Here is a 21721-nt window from a genome sequence, read left to right on the forward strand (position 1 = left end):
ATTCGCAAATAAAAACCAAGATAGCGTTAGTAATTATTTACTTATGTTACAAATATAAGGCACAAACATTTAGTAAATATTTGATTATGGATTAATAAAGTTAAATAAATTCTATGTATAACAAATGAACACAGTTAGAAAAACAATAAGAGCCAACGCTCCAACTTTCACCATATCTTATGCATTTACATAAGCCATGGCATGCCGTAAAGACACAATGCCAGTAGGTGAAGAGAAAACCAGATGAAAAGTGGGCAATATGATGCCCAAATACTGCACCCAATACTGCCAATACATGTCCGAGATATCACACATGTCGGGCAGTTGGACATTTCCTATGTCTATGTTAAAACCTTTTGCCCTATCCTATGGGTTAAAGCCAGAATAAATGGCTACTTTAAATATTTAATTTCATGGCATGTTTTTATATTTAGTAAACAAATTATACAGCACACGCAGAGTTGACTTCAGATCCAGATTGACAATGTCTGAAAACGAAAAAGATTTTTTTAATATTCATTACTCATAGTACTCTTTATTATCGCAAACGGAAAAATAATTAGTGCAATAAATAATTGTGAAAAAATATAAAAACATAAATCAGTCAAAATTACCTTCAGGCCTAGCCTTCGGCTTTGCAAGTCCAACATCTTGCATGAGTTCAAAGGCAAATGACACATTATGAACTTTCTGATCAAAATTCTGTGGTGTAAGGTGGAAATCGTAAAGTGGAACAAAGAATCCTTCCAGTAAACCCATCAGAAGGCACAGATAAACTCCATCGTGGAACTGAGTATCCAGATCTGTGACTTCCAAATATACCTTACTCAAATGCTTGTTGACAAAAGTTATCAAGGACTGAAACAAATTCCGAATAACATCAAGTCTTACTGCTAATTTATTTAACAACATAAAAATATATCAGTATAAATAGATTAACTAATTAATATACAAATTGTTTATTATACCTTTTTCACTACTTGTAACTTGTCAGGAGCATGATCGAAGAGAGCATCAAAGGCATCCCTTTCACACTTCATTCCAAGGTCATCATAAGTGGTAGTTATGTCTTCCATGTAACTTCTGTAAATGTTGTAAGGTATTATAATGCATGTTATAAATATATAAATGAACACAGTTTAAGTCCAACAATGATATCCAGGTTTACCTATGTGACAATTGCATGCCCTGGCTATTCTCCTTCTTCACAACTACTACTGCAACCTTAACATTTTCGGGTAGACGTATAGGAGCACGGAAATGACGAGCTAAAGCCACCAATAAATGTAATATAGACACAACACTTTTAGAATGAATAGAATCCACATTCCATTTTTGAGCAGGCTTTGTAGATCCAAACAGCACCTATAACATATTTCATATTGATATTATACTATTTAATTTTAGGGTTCTGTGCTTCATGCTATATACAAAATTTGGAAGCCTTATAGAATCACTTTGTTATCCTTCTAGAAAATGGGTCTCGACTTCAAATTCAAATCAGATTTATTAAAGATTTAAATCAAACATAATTATCATATATAAAAACCTTGAAAAATAGAAATATATTTCAAACCTTGTTGACAGCTCTCAAAACTACTGCCAGTTTTTGTCTTTGTCCTTCTTCAGACTGAGTGACCTCAGGTACATCTAATTTAGTTTTTGTCAATTTTTCCAAGAGCTTTTGCAGGACCTGGCCGTCATAAAGATCTTCTTCAATGTCTTTGACAATAATCCTTTGCATGGCTAACTCATCATTGATCCAGTCAATAAGAACTTGTTTCAGTTCCTTCACTTTGGGATCTTCATGGGATTTTGGATCAATAATCGCCCTTTCTTCATTTTCCACTAGAACACAATATATTTATACTATTACTTTTGACAAAGTCATTTCGTGGTTTTTTAATATTATAATGACAATTATATTTATTCAGATAGACTGGACATAAGATGGCCATAATTGATTCATCAAGGTCATCCTTTGTCCATAAGAAAAGCCAGTGCCTCAGTAATGTGGATATTAATTTTATAACTTACACAGACTATACTCCTCAGGAGGTACTTCTGGTGCGGTGGGACTACCAGGAGAATCTATAGCATGCTTGCCCTCAGCTTGTACTTCCTGAACTGTAAAACAAGTACTCTTGATGATATGATAAACCACATCATGTACCATACTGCAGCATGTGTGTACATTTCACCTTTGTTAGTAGGTCACAGATACAGTTGAAGTAACACGATACTTCCCACACAAATACAGTATCAAATGGCAACAAAAGTTAAAAAATACTTCACACACCTTCCTTTATGCGTTTCTTGCGTCCAATAGTGCCAAGTTTATCCCATATTGATTCTTCTTTCTCGTCTTTTTTGGACAAAACAGGAGTACGAGGAGATTTAGGGCGTGGTGATGACATCTTTGTACAGATGCTAGAGGAAAATAAACGAATATTAATGAATCATCATACCATTAGTTAATACATTACTATAAATGTTATAAATAAAAGTAAACCTGGCGTTGAATTTTATAAATTAATTCTATTTGACACGGGAAAATCCAGCCAGGGAACTATAACAAATACTGCCACTCACATGAAACAAAATATAGGTAGGTGGTACCTACCAAGTACACATACCTACCACAACCACAAAAAGTCATGAACCCGAACTTCTGAAATTTGACAGTTAATTGACAGCTTAGAAATTGACACTGACATTACCTCGTATGATAACCCAACAAACATCTTGGCTGAAATAATACCAGATACCACTTACCATGCATATAATATCAGATCTGTTTCAATATTCCGTAAATGCATCGAGGAGTTTACTTTTTTTGCGGCAAATTGAGGATAAAACATTGTATTATTTCTAGTTTAATATTTACTGCTGATGGCACCATGCTGAACTGGTCGCCATTTCGGTTGACATGTTGTATTCGATATATATTCGATACTCTTTTGTACTTCGAATAAATGATTTCTTTCTTTCATTCTAGATGTCAGCCAAGTTGTTTGCCTAACCCTCGACGATCAAGCCTAGAACTTACGCGAGGATGGGAATCCGAATAGTGCTTATTACGCAAAGCTCAACACAGATGGCGCTACTGGTACAACTAAAGTACACAAACATTTCAAATGGAGGCAAAAAGCGTCAATTTTCAATATTGACCACACCAACAATATCTTCTACGCAATCGTAGTGCGAGTTTAAAGGAAAAAGGAAGGATTTAGTGGATTATCCTGAAAATAATAACACTATTAGATGATGTTCTGCATTATTTGGTCAATTCTGGTCATAAGCTGATATAAACTTGACTGACTGAAGATCTAACCTGTATGAAGTCCAAATTTTAATAAGTTTTCATGTGTGACGTGTTCCGATGTTTTTTTTCGACCGTTTACTGGCTTGAAAATTTTACAGCGTGAGGCGTATCCCATAGTTTTCGAAGTTTTTTATCTTACGGAAAACGATTTTTCCCAATATTTCAGCACTCGAATATGCTACATTATTGTATATTTTCACAAACGAATGCTAACATAATGAAAGGATTAATGAAGTACTCTAAAATAAACGTTTTGATCTACATAGTAAAAGGCGGCAAAGCTTTTGTGTACCTAACATACAAAATACAAACATATAAAATATTCACATTGCCGCACAAGTTCATTCCTTCAAATATAATTGTAGAATTTACAAATACCTACAATTCATTTGGTATGAAAATTCGAAAAAATATTGTATTAAGGATAATATATTTTAGAAAATTACTGTTGAAACTTAAACCTCTCCAAATATAGCGACAAAGTAGTTAAAGTGGCAACATTGCTGATCGAATTAAAAAACAGAAGGTGTTTGTGTGGTTTGCATTTTCTTCTCACCATCCAATCGATTCAAGTGAGACGCAGGCAACGCAGCGAACCAATCATATTTCAGTGTGGTTGTCCGTGGGTCACAATGGCGCGATATGATTGGCTCACTTCGTGAGAAGTAGTAATTGCTTTATTGTCATAACGTTTACAAACTTTTACACAGGTTGGGCCTACCTTTTAAATTATATAACCTGTGTTAGGATGGCCCGCTCTTTATTTACATAATTTGTGATATGTATGACTTAAAGCTAAAACATTATAAGAAGTACGCTTAAGTAATTAAAAACATATGAAACTAATACCATTTACCATGCAAGTACCCTAAGATTTGTTATAAAAAGATTATGTTAATGCTAATTGAAAATGAATATTTAATAATTACCTCACCTACTTTTAACTACTTAGAAGTGTACTTTACTTAAGGTACTTACAAGTGAAATGCAAACCCGCACTTCGCCCACAGAACGTCTGTGCTAGACGCTAGTGATATTCTTATCTATGTGGGCTAGTCAATGGCCAAGTCCTAGTAAGTAGGTACTATCACAGAATTCCAAATCTGCCACGTAATAAGGAATCCTGATTCGGAAACCGAACATATGCGGCGGCGGCCAGAAATCACTCCCTTGGAAACTAGTTCCGAGGGAATGATTTCTGAAACAAAGAATTTCCTAGAGTCGATATAACTTTCTGGTTTTGTTGGAGCCACAGGCTGGAGCTGGACTGTCCTGACTATCTTGTCAGTATATTACAACCAACAATAGTAGGTACTGTCAAATTTATATTCCATGATAGGTACCTACAATCTATGAACAGAACAAAATGTTCACTGGGTGCCAATTTCGATATTTTTACAATGACTGTCAGTCTAATTTTATTATTTCACTTTGTGTGTGTAGTGTCTTTCTGAAAAAGTTAGGTAGAGGTAGCTTACCTATGGTGTCGTTGTATTTATCAATTCTATAATTTTTTCTGTTTCAATAAAATTAAAGGATCCCTATTTTTACCTATAATTTTTTAATCTGACTTTTTACCTTACCATACACACTACATACTTGAAGGACGCGTGACGTGAGACTTATTGTGGTTGACCATCTGTGCAGTGTTATTGGTGGGTGGAATCATACCTAAAAATAGCTTCAAGATTGTATTGCATCACTGAATTGTGGTTACATTGTTGCTAAACTTGTGTTTACTTGACTTTTTTTATTGAAAATGGAAAAGAACGGTAATCCACCCCCATACCAATGGGGCATCAACCACACAGTTCAACCTCCGCCAGCTGCACCACCGAGCTACTCGCAAGCTGTTGGAGGAGTTGGCCCATCTAGTCCGTACACGCCTCAGTATCCGCCTTGTAAGTATATATTGTTGTGTATTAATTTGAGCTAATGGCTTGTGTGTTGTGTTTTGAGTGTTTTTGAAAAATAATATCTCATTCTCATTGTATTTGTAATAACATTCCTAGTATTATAGAATCACAGAAATGAAAAAACAGGTTAGAGTATTCATTGTTATGTTAAAATATTAGAATATTGAATAGTAACAACAATTGCATAGATGCAATTATATTGTTCTACCATAGTTTGTTGGTTAAACTTTTATTGTAATCACTTGATAAGTACCTAACCTATATCTATAAAAATGCCAATTCAGCAATGATGACTGTTGTATTTAATAAATTATGCAATATTACAGCTGCTGGTCCGGCAATAGTGACAACAGTAGTTCCAGTTGGTCCACATCCAACACATATGATATGCCCCAGCTGCCATGCTGAAATAGACTCTGAGACACAGACAAAGCCTGGTCTTATTGCCTACATCTCGGGAGCAATATTATGTGTAATTGGGTGAGTAAATTGCCATAGATATGTCTATCTTAAAAATTACAACTACTTAGTATTATATAGAAGAATGTAATAATTATAAAAAAGGTATAATTTAGCCAACAGTTACTAAAAAATGTAGACACAGTTTCAAGGCTATTTTTTCCATTCAGATGTATCTGCGGGTGCTGCCTCATTCCCTGCTGTATAGATAGCTGCATGGATGTGCATCACAAGTGTCCACACTGTGGCACTTATTTAGGACGCTATCGACGATGAACACCAATATGTCAAGTACCCACCTACTGATTGGATTATTTTTTGAAAACCATTAATTTCTTACTGGACTTGATAATGATCAATTCTTTTTATAAAATTTAACAATAGGTCTTCCGAGACTTGTCACAGTGTTGTAATTTGCTTTATAAGAAAACTTAATAAGCTATGCCTTTACTTATTCCAATTAGTGCATGTTTTGTGCTAATTTACAAATAAATAGGAATTGATATATTAATTTATACATATGACCCATTTCAATCGTCATCTAGTTTTAAGTAGAAACCTGTTTGTTTTTTAATTCCAGTGACTTATTTTGAATTTGGTACAATATGATGATAGCATAATAACTTAAACTGTTACCAGTTCCAATAAATAGTATAATAGATGATATGGGTGTGGTTTAACAAATATTTTTATCAATATTGTAATTTCTGGCAGCATATCATAATAATGCATTCGTAAAGCATATAGTATTGTTTCATTATAGCTAGCTATTTTTGGTTCTTGCAACGATTTTGGAAGGTTATGTTGTTTCTAGTTCTTAGGAGTTTCTCTGAATAATTTTAACCCACTAATCAGATTATTATTGAATGTCACGAAATTTAGTGAAAATGTTTCTCGAAATTGCTTTAATTTTGAAATTTTGAGTTTCCTACAAACAAGGCCTACACAAATTAGCATGGTCTTAATGATATCTCTGTTTGATATGATTTAATTGAATAAATACATACAGTTTTAAATGTGTAAGCAAGTTTGTGTCAAATAAATGTAATTAGACTATAGTTTCTAGCAGTCTCTTTGAGGAATATCTTGAGGTTTACTAAATAAACTTATTTTAGATGCCAGTGAATACATTCACTCATTGGGACATAATGTTTTATTATCTAATGTATGTGGTCAAGTCGGTAGCTAAAAATTATTGCAAAATGAGATATTGAAGAGCAAGATATACAATGCATATGTTTCAAAATTTGAATGCTAGTTTTTTTTTTTTCATTCTAAGCATATTCAAAAGAAAACCTCCACTGGGGACATTGTGTTTGAGAACAATATACATATACTAATTATTCTCTGTTACTTCATGATGCATTTCACGATGACCACGATACATACAGTTGACCGACGTCATTTTAGGGCCGTCCCCATTGCTCCATTGTGTATATGTCAAGACTTTGTAAAACAACAGACTGGAAACAGGGTTCGTCACAAGAGAACAATAGGGTCGCATCTCTTTGCAGTCATAATAAATAGCGACGAATTTGCAATAAATATAGGTATGTTGATGTGCCATCAACTGTACAACTGTACCTCATTTTTTACCAAAATGGTATAACTTGTTTTATTTATCTTGAAAGCCAATATTACAGTAAAAGTATTTATTTGCTTTTTAGTATTTGTGTCATAAGTAATAATGATAGCATTTCAATAACAAATCTGTTGTAAAATATATTATTGTAAATACTTACATACAGTATTCATTGATTTTAATGTTTCAATGTACTTACATGTATTATGAATTTGTCTAAAGGAAGGCCGTATAAGTCAGATAAAAAGATGTTCCTGCCACCCTATATTTCTGTCTGTTATTACTAAATTGGTAGTAAAAATGGCTTACCATTTTGATGGATATGTATATTACATGATCATAATTATAGCGATCATTAACCAAGTATTCTGAAATAATATAATAATTATAATAAATCATTGTAGTATCTTAAGTTATTCGAATTATATGGCTTTTCCTATATACATAATATACTTATATGTTTTATGTTTAGATATAATCTACATATAATATTATCATCATCATACAAAGGCAGATTTAGACAGAGACTATTTTTAGCTAATATAAAAATAATATTTAAATAGGCGCGGGGACAGCGAGAGACACGGGCGGAGGTTGCCTGCCTGCCTTTTGTGAAACACATGTTTTACATTATAAGGGTATTAGGTTAAACTAGCCTAAATTCGCTCTCCTGGCTCCTGGCTTATGTGGAAGCTTTTAATTTTGTGTCGCAGTTCAGTTCATATACCTACTACCTATCGTATTATTTTTATACCTATTGCCCAATTAAAACACAAGCGTTGGCGAATAATGCTTTAGGTTGTGTTTTTTTTTACTTTTGAGTTTGACATCACAATTTATTAGTAATGTAATATTCATAGATTTAGAAGGGACCCACGCACGCGCGCGTCCCCGTAATATTTCTACTTTGAGATTAATAAGTGACAAACATAAAATACCTAAGTACATAAGGCCTACATAATATGTACTATTATTTTGCGTTTATTTTTTAATCTTTTGTGTAACATCGTGTCAATCAAACAAATGTTAAATAAACTTTAATATACTTATTTGGTGTCAGTTGTGTAATTAGTTTTTCCTGTATTTCCAGTGGTCCATTGACAGAAACAATTGTTCTGATCACGGTGACATGAGGTAGACACTTCCTGTCTAACTTATGTTATCTAATGTTTACACTAAGTAGACAGTCTTACCTATTATGTTTTCAACAATTTAGTCCTCTACTCTTATACGGAGCCTAGATGAATTAACTATTTAATACATCTATGTACGGAGCGCTACACGCGCCGCGCGCCGCCGTGCAGCGGACGCATAAAGGGTCTTTTTACCTAACCCTAGCAAAATAATTGGTCAAGTGCTAGTTGAGTTGAACTCGTGTTGAGAGGGTTTTTCGCCTTTAGGTTTATCATTTTAGTGCACCCATATTTTTGTTAAGTTCTAAAACTACGAGACGGATTTTGATGAAAGTCAGTATACATTTATCGCGTCGCACAGTTATAAGAACAATGTTAATATTACATTCTTGTTTTGCAAAGGCATCTGCCCGAGTCTTCTGATCGGCGGTACATAGGTAGATTTAGAAAGGGGCACGCGCGGGTTCAGGCACTACATACTGTGTAACCGGCATTTAATAATTTAAAAATGCGCGGGCAGAGCTATATCTTGCTGGCCGAGTACCTATCTACCTAGAGACGTAGATACTACGAAAGAAGTCCCTTAAGTTAATAACGTAATAGCCCACATTGTTGTTGCAAGGACAATAGCGCCGTGTCCGTAGGTCGAAACTCACCGTTGTGATTATGATCGAGGTAGGTTCTGTCACAGATTAAATAATACCCCAGTAATTCTGTACAGTACAACTCACAGATATAAATGTTCTAAACAAAGATATTGCATAAAGCTAAGGGTACTTACAACCATGGAAATATACTAGCAGCCCGTCCCTGCTTCGTTCAGGTAAAACCTTAATACCTAAACCTTCCTCAGTAATCAAACTACATATAAATAAAACTCGAATCAAAATCCATTTCGTAGTTCTAAAGATTAAAGCATCATGGACAGATAAAGCTACTTTGTTTTATACTATGTAGTGTACTTCGTATAAAGAAGTACATCTTTGTACGAAGTACATATTATCTATTTTTTAGGTTGTTATTAAGTTTATCTTACTCCTACGGGCCTTTTTTTGGTAAGTACTTATTTCTTTGTGTTAAAATTAGATTTGTGTTGCCCGGGAATTCCCCATTCTCAGAAAATAGGGAGTATTACTGCACATTTATCCCGCCAAAGTACAGCACTGTATGTTAGGTACACAAAAGCTTTGCCGTCATTTGCTTTCTTTCCTTTCATTATGTAAGCATTCGTTTGTGAAAATATAGGTACAACACTGTAGCATATTCGGGTGCCGAAATATTGGGAAAAATCGAATTCCATAAGATAAAAAAAAACTTCGAAAACTATAGAATACGCCTCACGCCCTAAAATTTTCGAGCCAATAAACGGTCGTAAAGAAGCTCGGAACATTTCACACGTGAAGACTTATTAAAATATGGACTTTATACAGGTAGTAAGATCTTTAGTCAAAATAAAGTTTATATCAGTTTATGACCACAGTTGACCAAATAATGCAGAACATAACCTAAAATAGTGTTATTATTGTATATGTATAGTGTTATTGTTTTCAGGATAATCCAATAAATCCTTATTTTTTCCTTTAAACTCGCACCACGATTGCGTAGAAAGTATTTTTGGTCGTAAATTTGCAACAAAATTAAAAATTGGTGCTTTTTGCCTCCATTGGCAATGTTTGTGTACCTTAGTTGTACCAGTAGCGCCATCTACGCCATATACTAGCTTTGCGTAATATGGGTGACCTATTCTCTATCCGAATTTGAAACTTTCCGATTTCAATAATGTTCTCAAAAGTGGACATTCTGGACTTGACATTAGATTTCCGTCACAGGACAATGTTCGTATATCTGTGATTTCCGTGTATATTTATCAAACCATCGTTAGGCAGGCAGGCTTCCTATCCTTCATCTAAAAAAAAAGGTTTGTGGGATGAAATGTCATATTGACAGCTACTTGCCTAATTTTTGTCTTTGGTCTGGTCAGGTCAGTGGTCTGGCTGGTCAGTGGAAGTTTATTGAACAGAAAGTGAACCTGTTGGCGAGAGTTTACATTTTGAGATAGTTTACACTTTAATGAATTAAAACACATTTAGAACAATGTCGTGGTTATTTGGTTATAGTACGACGCCACCGCAGCCTCCTTCAGATGATCCGCCTCAAGGAAATGAGAGTGCTGCAGCTGCCGCACCCTCGTCTAACCTTACCAAAGCTGAAAAGAAAGCCATGGAGGCTTATCGGTTTGACTCAAGTGCCTTGGAGCGAGCGGCCCAAGCAGCCAGGGAACTTGAAAGATCCAGTGAGTATTTTTGTTAGTGCTTATCAGTCACATTGCATGCTATTGCATAAGCGACCGTATAACCTATAACTAACATCGTGATCGAATTATCTACCTATACTAATATTATAAATGCAAAAGTCTGTCTGTTATGCTTTCACAGCTATACTGCTGTTCAAATTTTCATTAAATTTGGAATACATATAGACATGTGGTACTGCGGGTGGAACTGTAAGCAACAGCTGGTAAATTGTTAATTCACTTTTTTAATAATAATAGCATATTCTCAGTAATCTCATGAATTGGTAAAGATTAACAAGACTGTTCATTTCAATTTAAATTTGTTCGTCTATGTACCTATTTATAGTAGCTTTCAAAGCAACCTATAATATCTATAATGACTTATAAACGAAAAATTTAATGTTATATTAACATCAAATTGATATGCTATATTTTTCTACCTATCTAAATTTTATTGAAGGACATGCTAAAGAAGCATTGGAACTCAGTAAGCTACAGGAAAGCACAAAGCAGCATGAACAAATGGCGAAAATTAAGGAATATGAAGCTGCAATAGAGCAATCTAAAGTGGAGCAGAAAAAAGTAGATTATGAGGAGAGGCGTAAAACATTACAGGTATTCTCTAGTTTTAACATTATTGATCTTCTCCCACACACAGAATTCACTAATATGTATAGAAATTACAGTAACTAGACATTATAATTTGCAAATTAATTATTCCTGTTTAATTTATTAGTCCGAACTAGTAGCAAAATAATCAAAGCCATACTTTTACTTTTTTTAAATAGGAGGAAACAAAACAACATCAAATGCGTGCTCAATACCAAGACCAATTGGCTAAGAAGAGGTATGAAGAGCAGATAGTACAACAGCAGCGGAGTCAAGAAGAAATATTGAAAAAGTATGTTAATATTATTATGGCTATTTTCTTACAAAGTATTTTTTTATTTTTTAGATATTTCTTTGTTTCAACATAGGTAGTTTGTAAAACAGAAATTGAAACAGTTTCCTGGAGTACTACCTATCTTTGATTCAAAATTTATGATGCATGAGAGATACTTCAGAAATATTAAGTTTTTTAGCTTGTTTGTATTAATGTATGGTGTTTTGTTAGGCAAGAAGAAAGTGTAGCGAAGCAAGAAGCTTTGAGGAGAGCAACCATTGAGCATGAAATGGAACTTCGAGAGAAGAACAAGTTGAAGACAATAGAAGCAGAAGCCAGAGCGAGGGCCAAAGCCGAGCGGGAGAACCGTGATATTACACTTGAACAGATAAAATTGAAAGCAGCTGAAAACAGGACAACTATATTAGAGAGTATAAAGTGAGTGTTTATAAATATTAATCAAAATATTTCTTGAATAAATCACATGAAAACATCAGTTAATCTAGGTCATACAAAACACTGAAATACTTTGGAAAAGTTTTCTTAAGAGTTGGGGTGGGGTTACCATCTTCTGTTTCTCTTTGTACACTCAACCTCTTGTTGAATTTGCACCATAAGTATGTTTGCTTTACATTTAGGTATAATAAAAAAAATATTATGACCTGTTCTGCAGTTTGTTAGTGGTCAGGGAACTGTATGGAATGGTCTCATGGATTTGAGGGGCGAATCAACAATCTGGTGCTATTGTGACGATTTTCAATAAATTTTAATTCAGGACTGCTGGTAACATTATTGGTACTGGCTTGAATGCCCTTGTAACCGACTGGGACAAGACATTGGCAGCGGCTGGTGGTCTGTCCCTATTAGCTCTGGGGGTGTATACAGCTAAAGGTGCAACATCAGTTACTGCAAGGTTCATAGAAGCCAGAATCGGTAAGATTACCATTTGTTTTGTGTTGTCATACCAGCCACAGTATTAGCTTTGTTTGATAATAATAAAAATTTTACTGTTTTTAATTTTATATTATTAATAATATAGTGACATTTAAATTTAATTTGTAAAACATGTACGTGATTTGTGATCTTCAAGTGTCTGAATATACTTCTATTTTGACGAATAAGATTTGTATTATGAAGTCATGGGAATCGAGTGTGTCATGCTCACTCAATGTCATTGCCGATTTATATTAATACTTTCATAGCAAGTAATACCAATCACTGTTCTTCACTTCAACTAAACCTTATTACCTTATTGTCAATCTGGTGGTGGCGTCGTGGGCCGGGTCGTGAGGTTCTCTCTATTATGATTGAGCTACGCGATGGCTGACCTATGCATTAACTCTTGAATGGGTGCTGCCAGAGGGAACTGGTCATCTCATTTGTCAGATATTTTTTTAATCGTGTTTCACATCAATACATATGTAATTGGCGTTTTGTTGTACTGGCCATTTTAATCACAAATTTCTCTTCTTTGGTTAGGAATTCCAAATTCAAATTTATACAGCTATTTATTTACAGTATTTGTTTTTCGTTAACCGTCATTAATTTGTTTTTTTTTTCTTCTGATTTTTCTGTTTTCGTCACTCAGTTTACAAAATGGAAAACTTGAAATATCGCGTTATTTACGAGTACGAGTTCCACCGTGGCACCAGTGCTGCGGAAACGGCTCGAAGGGTTAAAGATGTGTATGGCGGTCATGTCGCAAAAGAAAACACAATGCGTTTTTGATTCGTCGTACGTTTTCTTTCTGGAAATTTCGATCTGCAGAACAAGCCCCGTGGACGGCCGGAGACCCTAGTTGATAATGAAGAATTGAAGGCTTTTGTGGAGGCGGATCTATCGCAAACCACATCCGAGTTAGCTTCAGGCTTCGGTGTTAGTGATAAAACTATTTTAATCCATTTGAAGCAAATTGGGAAGGGAAACTTCAAAGGTGGATACCTCGTGAATTAATAATAATAATAGACCTACACAACATCAAAATTCTCCAAAGGGCCTCTATGTGTTGGATCCATATCCCCACGCAAGATTCTCAAAGGACCGGACTATGTGCCGTGAATCCCAAAAGGAGATACAAATAATAATAATAATAATAAATTTATTTATTTCTCATTCATCGAATTGAGCGAAGCAAACCGGCAAACGCGTGTCGACTATTGCGTTACATTACTTAACCGGCACAATAATGAAGGGGTTTTAAATCAAATCATTACCTGTGATGAAAAGTGGATTCTCTACGATAACCCTGGTCAGCCAGCCAAATCCTGCCCCAAGCGAAAATTGACCCAAAAAAGTTACTTGTAAGCGTTTGGTGGACTATTGTCGGTGTCGTTCATTACAGTTTTCTAAAATCTAGCCAGACGATTACGGCAGACGTCTATTGTTAGCAATTGCAAACTATGATGGAAAAGCTAGCTGCTAAACAACCGAGGCTGATCAATCGCTCCACGCCATTGCTGCTTCACGACAACGCTAGACCACAAACTGCACAACACCGGCTACCAAATTAGAGGAGCTTCAATTGGAATGTCTAAGACATCCACGGTACTCCCCAGACCTTGCTCCAACAGATTACAATTTTTTTCGAAATTTGCATAATTTCTTCCAAGGGAACAAATTCAACTCCGATAGGGCAGTCCAAACCGCCTTCAAAGATTTTATTGATTCCCATCCGAATGATTTTTTTAGTAAAGGGATCAATTAACTACCTATGAGATGGCAAAAGTGCATAGATAATAATAGTTCTTACTTTGTATAATAAATATTTTGTATTAAGAAATATTCGACCTTTTGTTCCTCCTATACCAAACGCCAATTACATATGTAGTAAGGACCTAATATAAATATATATTTTTATCAGCACTCTGATCACAATCATAACCTATTCTGATATACTTTTTGACTATGTAATTATGTACTTTGATATATAATTAGAAAAAAAAATGTAAGAAACAATAATGGTAAGCCCTTCTGGCATCATAGGGACCAATACTGTTCAAATGAGTTTCTTTTGGCATTTCTTCTCAGCACTGGTCATTCTGAAATGCCAGTAGTCTGTAACTTGTGAGAAATAACTATTTTATATAAAAATTTATGTGAAAAAGTGCCTTTGAAGGTCTAATTTCTGAATACATGATTTGAATTTGAATATTAATTTTAATTATGAAATTTCTTTTTGTAGGAAAACCCAACTTAGTCAATGAAACATCAAGATTCTCTTTGTTAGAAGCAGTGAAACATCCTATATTGACAGTATCAAGAGCTATCACAAGTTTCAAGAAGCCATCTGATGCACTGTTAGGTGTGGTCCTCGCACCCACCTTAGAGAGAAGGCTTCGGGATATTGCCATTGCAACAAAAAACACTCGCCTTAATAAAGGATTTTACCGCAATCTACTCATGTATGGGCCACCTGGTACTGGTAAAACATTATTTTCAAAGGTAAGTAATCTTAATGTGTAATCTTTGCCTGAATTAATATCAGATTTGTTTATAATTTATGTATGTCTTTATCTTCAGAAACTTGCTAAACATTCTGGAATGGACTATGCTATTTTGACTGGAGGTGATGTCGCACCAATGGGAAAAGATGCTGTGGCGGCCATCCACAAAGTATTTGACTGGGCTAATACAAGCAGAAAAGGTATTAATATCAATGCATATAATTTAACTTTCTACAATATAACTCAAATAGTTAATCTGTCTCTCAATGTCATTGCCGATTTATATTAATACTTTCATAGCAAGTAATACCAATCACTGTTCTTCACTTCAACTAAACCTTATTTATTTACAATCCGGTCAATTTCACCATCATGCTTTGCCTACATACAATTGAGGTAAAATTTTAAATCTGTAATGTATTACAATTCAAAGTGCTAAAACCTAATATTTTATTTGATTTTTTTATAGGTGTCCTTTTGTTTATCGACGAAGCAGACGCATTTCTAAGGAAGCGTTCCTCTGAGCGTATAAGTGAAGATTTAAGAGCAGCTCTGAATGCCTTCCTTTACCGCACCTCGGACCAGAGTAACCGCATCATGCTGGTGTTGGCTTCCAATACGCCGCAGCAGTTCGACTCTGCCATCAACGATCGTCTTGACAAAATGATCGAGTTCGGTCTTCCCGGAGTAGAAGAACGAGAGCGTCTCATTCGACTGTATTTCGACAAATTCGTGTTGCAACCGGCTTCTGAAGGAAAAAGGTAAAGTCATTATTTTTATAGACCTAAGAACCTGTATAAAACTAAAATGTAGGTTGTCATTTAACTTTCGCGCATTACATTTCGCGGTATTGATAATGTTGTTAGCCATTGTCATAAGTACATAACACATAATCTGTTATCAACATAAAGGTTCTTTCATTGTTTTAATTGACATTGTAAGTGGTAATTGTAATAGTCATTTGCAAGTATTGTCATTTGTTTGTTCAACACAGAAACTAATATACATTTGACTTGGTGGTTCAGATAATCGTCGGAATTCTATTCTGACTTCTAAGACAAAATAGCACAAACAAATGGTCTATACTTACTAACTTCTAGTTAAAACTTTGCAACAATCTAGGTAACACTATTTACATTGTGGTTTCCAAATGGAATCGATTTAGTCATCATTCAACATTATTTGTTGATTGTAGGCGTTTGAGCGTGGACCAGTTTGACTACGGAGCGCTGTGCACGAAGTTGGCGGAACGCACGGCGGGAATGTCGGGGCGCGCGCTGTCCAAGCTGGGCGTGGCATGGCAAGCCGCCGCCTACGCCTCAGACGACGGTCGCCTTACTGAGCAGATGTGCATCGACATCTGCGACGACGCAGTCAAGGACCATCGCCAGAAGGTGCGAGCACTTATTTATTGGAGATATATATATATATTTGACGGACTTGCCTCTGAACTGAGAGGTCCCGGGTTCGAACCCCAGTCGGGTCATGATGGTGGTAAAATATAGTATCGTTGAGTTAGAATCCCATAACAGTTAGTGTTATGGGATTCTAATAATTTTGTCCTACATCGTCCAATCTGTGTGATTTTGTCCTACGTCCTAATATATTTATTTATTATTAACTTTGACTGCTCCATTAAGTTTTAAAAAAGTATATACTAAGCTTTGCCCGCGGCTAAGCACTCGTGCATTTCCCATTAGAACCAGTTATTTTTTTCTGGAATGAATGGTACCCTTATTATTGGGGAATAATGACATAGATTTTCATTGATATCCCAATTTTACATTTATATGTACCAATTTCAGATGGAGTGGTTATCTACTGAAGAAAAGTCTCGCAGTATGATGCCGTATTTACTAGATTTACCACCTTTAGACAAACTGGAACAGAACAAAACAAAGGCTACCATAACAGAGTTGTCCAGCTCTGAAGATGAGAAAATTATAAAACCCAAATCCAAGAAAAAGGTGGCAGCCAAGGAGATTGAGACTGAGAAGTGACACTATGCTGCGGAGAGCAATGAACCAAAGCCACAAGCAAGCACAACTCCCAGCAATAACATACAAATTACCAACTGTGATACAATTAACATAAACTTTATGGATGATCTTAAAGTGACTAAATTTGTAAAGTTCATTGTAATAAGTGACCATGATATGAAAACAATAAGACAGTTGTCTGAAAGGATTAAACGTAAAAATTGATCTTGAAATTGTGTGGTGGGTTTAATTTAATGTGAATAAATTAGGTCTGTTTGTTGCAATATGCTATGGTAGCGTTCTATTAGCGTACAGTACGGCCATTCTCTGCCTCCCGTCGAATTCCGAGTCGAAAGTCCGCTGCGAAATTAGCGCAAGCCACTTTATATGTTCCCTTGCATTAATGCCGTCAAATTTCCCGTCTTATCTCACTTAAAGCATGGTAGGTATCTGTATGAACTATGTACCATTACTATATCGGGAGTGTCTGACCTATGGTGGCGTCTAAATATCTTCATTAATTCCTGCATTTCATTATAATTTCTTGATAGTTTAAGAACATTTAAATAACTTGATTTCAATCAATATTCTCTACTGTTAAATGTTGCCTGAAAGTACAACAAATACAACTTTTATGTATATTCTTATACTACATTAAAATAATTGTGCTTTAATAGTATAAGTACTGTATAATTGTCATTTAATAATAAATTTAGGAATGCCATTGTAAATGTGTTTGAAAAGTAAACTTTCAAATGGGAGGTATATAATAAGTATGTATGGTATAGTTGGGGAATATTGTTATGTGTAGCTTGGCAAGGAAACAGAATGAATGTAGTCATAGATCTTTATTGACCGAGGAATGCCGATTGTAACACAGAAAAACAGTACAGCATAGTTCTCCTTTGTTGAACAAATATAAGTAGTTAAACATTGTTGAAATCGTCAAAATACTTAGGTATCCTGTTATTGACCGTTATTGATTTGTTAATTCTTTTACAAGTAGTTGTGAATAGAAGTTATTAAAATTAATCGATATCGTTTCATTTTATACCTAATAAATATTATAGAATATGATATTTACAAAATAAAAGCTATTTCATCGAAATGCATGTTGGTAGGAATGTTAGATTTGAAACCTAGCCCGTAGAAAATTACTACAAAATTGTGTGTTGATTGTAAAGGAAGATCGTATTGAAGAATACGCAGTACAGTAAATTTTCTATCGGTATGTTAGTAGCGTATCGTGCAAGAACGACTGAATGAAAATGGAACATGGTGTGGTTTTTGTCTGTCTGAAAAACTGACGCATTTATTATCTTTCGTCTAACAACCAGTGGCCCGTCCCAGTTTTGGTGGAATAATATGCATGTTGTACACATTCCCATGTCACCCCCTCGTCTTGAATGACTTTCTATTAGAAAAACCCACATCAAAATCGGTTGCGTAGTTTTACAGATCTAAGTATACATAGTGACAATAGACAGAGGCAAGCGACTTTGTTTCATACAATGTAATGATAGTATAAGGTAATATATGAATCATCATATATATACATCAGTAATCGGAAGATCCATTCACATAATTGGGTTATGTTTGTAAATAGGATATATAAAGAAAATTATGGGGGTTTTTATTTCTAATAGAAGCCAAAGCAATGTTCATTTAAAATTGTTGTAGATACCTATGTATGTTCGCGCATTATGCAAATACTTAATTTGATGCGGTTTTTATAGATATGTAGCGGCAGGTTTGACTTAAAACTTAGATATATAACTGCAGGTTTGACTTAAAACTTAGGCATGTCTCATTTCGACACGTTGCTTAGACGAGATGTCGATAATAATAAGTTATGAGCGCACGAAATAAATGTGGGCGAAGCTGCGAGCAAAAGCTAGTAATCTAATAGAATGGATAGTGTAAGTATATTCAATGCTACAAACATCCAAAATATTTAGTAAATTTACGACATGTTATATTTTATAATGTTGGATGGAAAATAACTAGTATTTTTACTTATGGAATATCAAATACCGAGCTTGGTGAAACACGGAATAAATAAACTTTTGCATTTATAATATTAGTAAAATCTGTTCTAATATAAATATATTTTATAGGAATGTATTTTTTCATTTTGACACATTATTTGTAGCTCTAAAACTATTTCAAACAAAAAAAATATTATTTTATCCTGGTTTCTTCAGCCCAAAGATAACATATATGATGATTTATAAAAATTGTATGGCGTTTAGAGGCAGGAAATTTAATATGAGAGATAACACATAAAATTATTTAAGTTCACAAAAATATATCTAGGTTTAGGTTAGAACACAGAGGACATTATAGGAAGTGATTAATGCAGATCATAGAAGGATATTTGATTAAACACTTTTAATGGTATTATAAAACAATAAGAAATATAATATATTTAAATGTCAGTAATTGTAATTCATCATTTACGAAAAATACTGGCATAGGTAATTTCAATAACATTTTATACATTCATATCTTAAGGCCAATCTTAAATAATATTTTACATTTCTTATTAACAACTACAACAGTTTAGTATTTTCTTAAGAAAGCTACTCTGAGCAGATGTCACAAATATTTTAATATAGTAAGTAGCTATTGAAATAAATTACATACACCAGCCTTATCTTACATTCATAGTAGTCATATTTCATAATTTTAGCAGTGGCAATTTCATAGATGTGCTCACCAATGAATAATAATATAGTATAAATATGTATATGTAGTAAACATATGCATATATGTATGTATATACAACTACCTAAAATTTGAAATAATAATTTGGTTTTTGATGTTAACTTATTATACAATTTTGTTCGACATATAAACTTTTACCATTTTCAGTAACACTTCACATATAAATGTGGAATACCTCATATGTATTTAGAAAGTCATGAAATGCTGAAATATATTTAGTTACCACTCCTTGTACCAGAACAACAAGAAGACTGAACAGGGACCTCATCATCAACCACCAATACTCGGGATGATCGATTGCCCTCAGATTGAGAATTATTTTCAGACCGTTCCACCATTTCTTGAGTTAAATCAAGAAAGAGGTCTTCCACTCCTTGGTTCAATTTTGCTGAGGTATAAAAATGTTTTGCGCCAACCATGTTGGCATAGCTGAAAAAATTATATAATATTTGTCAAAAACCCTTTTTTAGACTATATGCTATAAAGATTAGTCCAATTGTCATTAAATATTAGTCAAATCTTCCCCAGTTGCACTACTACTAAGTTACTGTAAAGTGAGCATAGAGATGAGGACATTTAAGGGCCCCATTTAACTTATCAAATTCTTTTTATTATGTTACATTATGACAGATTGCAATAATATGAATTTTCCAAGAAAATTGTATTTTTGTCTAACATTATAAAGCAAATTAAATAAGCATAAAAAAAGAAAAAATACCTTTCAGCTTCTTCTAAGGACACAGTTCTCTCATGTTCTAAATCTATTTTATTTCCTGCAATAAAAAGAACTATATCCGCTCCTAACATTTTCTTCAGTTCTTTCACCCAGTTTTTGACCTAGAAATAAAATTTACATTTTAAATATACACATGGCACAGGGCCTAGTCATGCCAGAGTAATATATCCTTGTCATCCTTTAACAATAGTTGCATCAAATTGGTGATACAACAAAGAACAGCCAAGGAGAATTTCCAAATATTTTTACTGTTATTGTTATTGTTGTCAAAAGCAAAATTGATATGAAAACTATGTTGTGATGTTTGATTCCAATTCTCATTATAGGAGTTCCACCTGGAGACAAACTTTTACATTTACAAAATTTTTATGGTTTTCATTCTACTTGAATACTGGGATATCTCTTTCTTACCTTTCCAAATGAGTCCTCATCTGTTATGTCATAGACAAGAATAGCGCCATTTGAATTCCTGTAGTAAATTGGACCTAAAGCGTGGAACTTTTCTTGACCAGCTGTGTCCCAAATAGACAGGTTTATACGTTTTCCATTTATATTTAACTTTTTGTTCAAAAAAGTTGCCTGAAAAACATAGATTTTATTATTGCCTAGTAGTATATAATTTTTGTTGTGGTGTTTGGTACTTTTCGCTTCCCGCTGTTTGTCTGTCTCAACATATGCTTAGATTTTTAAAACTACTGTTTATATGGTGTTTGCTTCAAATGAAATCTAAAACAACTTCTAAACTGTGGATAAATTTATCAATGTAAAAAGCATGATAAAATATTGTTTGTATATTTTTATCAATTCACATAGTCGATAGATAACGAATAATTTCTTTAAATTATCTGTGTATGAAAATAGATACATTAAAAATACAAAATGAAACATAACTCACCTGAAGCGTAGTTAGATGTTTGTCGTTGAATTTGTCTTCGATATAACGTAGCAACAAAGAAGTCTTTCCAACACAGCCCTCACCAAGAAGCACTACCTTGAAATTATACGTGCCTCCAGCAGCGGTAGTCATGATGATTGTAAATTATTATACAATTAGAGGAACTACGTAACTTGTGATTTGAACAGTATTGATCAAATTTATACCTATAAACTTTTCTCGATACGAATTAGATGTATGTAAGCCGCAACAATATATAAATAAAAAAAATTGAAAGAGAGATCATAAACTCAAAAGGAAATAACAAATATCTGTCTGCCTACGAGAAATCAAATCTTCGTATTATTATC

The 21721-nt window shown here is 34.1% G+C and overlaps 4 protein-coding genes across 6 annotated transcripts; 2 read left to right on the top strand and 2 right to left on the bottom strand.

Annotated features, from left to right (window-relative positions):
• Nucleotides 1-21: 21 nt before the first annotated feature.
• parvin lies at nucleotides 22-2669 on the bottom strand. 3 transcript variants are annotated; one of them, XM_053767643.1, is made up of 8 exons: nucleotides 2593-2669; nucleotides 2300-2430; nucleotides 2038-2127; nucleotides 1577-1848; nucleotides 1169-1365; nucleotides 969-1083; nucleotides 615-858; nucleotides 22-488 (listed from the first exon to the last, which is right to left on the bottom strand). In XM_053767643.1, exons 2-8 carry the CDS (start codon nucleotides 2415-2417, stop codon nucleotides 412-414), a joined length of 1113 nt encoding a protein of 370 aa, XP_053623618.1. In that variant the 5' UTR covers nucleotides 2418-2430; nucleotides 2593-2669; the 3' UTR covers nucleotides 22-411. The 3 variants fall into 3 exon arrangements, with proteins under 3 accessions (XP_053623618.1, XP_053623616.1, XP_053623617.1); XM_053767641.1 differs by having other exon boundaries at nucleotides 2637-2655; XM_053767642.2 differs by having other exon boundaries at nucleotides 2513-2649.
• Nucleotides 2670-4724: 2055 nt separating this feature from the next.
• Nucleotides 4725-8331, top strand: LOC128683113 (uncharacterized protein). Its single transcript, XM_053768371.2, has 3 exons — nucleotides 4725-5226; nucleotides 5568-5721; nucleotides 5871-8331. Exons 1-3 carry the CDS (start codon nucleotides 5085-5087, stop codon nucleotides 5974-5976), a joined length of 402 nt encoding a protein of 133 aa, XP_053624346.1. The 5' UTR covers nucleotides 4725-5084; the 3' UTR covers nucleotides 5977-8331.
• A 2052-nt stretch (nucleotides 8332-10383) lies between these two features.
• Nucleotides 10384-18045, top strand: bor (belphegor). The gene is made up of 10 exons (XM_053767863.1): nucleotides 10384-10708; nucleotides 11169-11323; nucleotides 11497-11609; nucleotides 11823-12029; nucleotides 12367-12524; nucleotides 14773-15032; nucleotides 15111-15234; nucleotides 15504-15795; nucleotides 16230-16428; nucleotides 16840-18045. The coding sequence occupies exons 1-10, from the start codon at nucleotides 10510-10512 to the stop codon at nucleotides 17032-17034; spliced, it is 1902 nt and encodes a 633-aa protein (XP_053623838.1). The 5' UTR covers nucleotides 10384-10509; the 3' UTR covers nucleotides 17035-18045.
• Nucleotides 17847-21721, bottom strand: LOC128682888 (ras-related protein Rab-21). The gene is made up of 4 exons (XM_053767865.2): nucleotides 21372-21721; nucleotides 20888-21055; nucleotides 20459-20577; nucleotides 17847-20169 (listed from the first exon to the last, which is right to left on the bottom strand). Exons 1-4 carry the CDS (start codon nucleotides 21501-21503, stop codon nucleotides 19956-19958), a joined length of 633 nt encoding a protein of 210 aa, XP_053623840.1. The 5' UTR covers nucleotides 21504-21721; the 3' UTR covers nucleotides 17847-19955.

Source organism: Plodia interpunctella, chromosome Z (assembly GCF_027563975.2).
Source record: "Plodia interpunctella isolate USDA-ARS_2022_Savannah chromosome Z, ilPloInte3.2, whole genome shotgun sequence".
NCBI classification, from domain to species: domain Eukaryota; kingdom Metazoa; phylum Arthropoda; class Insecta; order Lepidoptera; family Pyralidae; genus Plodia; species Plodia interpunctella.

Bases quoted from the DNA above. Each gene is read 5' to 3' on its own strand.
- parvin (XM_053767643.1), bottom strand. From the start codon at position 2,417: ATGTCATCACCACGCCCTAAATCTCCTCGTACTCCTGTTTTGTCCAAA. The intron at 1,366-1,576 runs GTTTGAAATATA...AATATGTTATAG, and splicing joins TTTTGAGAGCTGTCAACAAG to GTGCTGTTTGGATCTACAAA. The intron at 1,084-1,168 runs GTAAACCTGGAT...CAACATTTACAG, and splicing joins GGCATGCAATTGTCACATAG to AAGTTACATGGAAGACATAA.
- LOC128683113 (XM_053768371.2), top strand. From the start codon at position 5,085: ATGGAAAAGAACGGTAATCCACCCCCATACCAATGGGGCATCAACCAC. The intron at 5,227-5,567 runs GTAAGTATATAT...GCAATATTACAG, and splicing joins CACGCCTCAGTATCCGCCTT to CTGCTGGTCCGGCAATAGTG. The intron at 5,722-5,870 runs GTGAGTAAATTG...TTTTCCATTCAG, and splicing joins GCAATATTATGTGTAATTGG to ATGTATCTGCGGGTGCTGCC.
- LOC128682888 (XM_053767865.2), bottom strand. From the start codon at position 21,503: ATGACTACCGCTGCTGGAGGCACGTATAATTTCAAGGTAGTGCTTCTT. The intron at 21,056-21,371 runs GTGAGTTATGTT...TATGTTTTTCAG, and splicing joins AACATCTAACTACGCTTCAG to GCAACTTTTTTGAACAAAAA. The intron at 20,170-20,458 runs GTATTTTTTCTT...TAATTTTTTCAG, and splicing joins TCCTTAGAAGAAGCTGAAAG to CTATGCCAACATGGTTGGCG.
- bor (XM_053767863.1), top strand. From the start codon at position 10,510: ATGTCGTGGTTATTTGGTTATAGTACGACGCCACCGCAGCCTCCTTCA. The intron at 15,796-16,229 runs GTAAAGTCATTA...TGTTGATTGTAG, and splicing joins CCGGCTTCTGAAGGAAAAAG to GCGTTTGAGCGTGGACCAGT. The intron at 16,429-16,839 runs GTGCGAGCACTT...TACCAATTTCAG, and splicing joins TCAAGGACCATCGCCAGAAG to ATGGAGTGGTTATCTACTGA.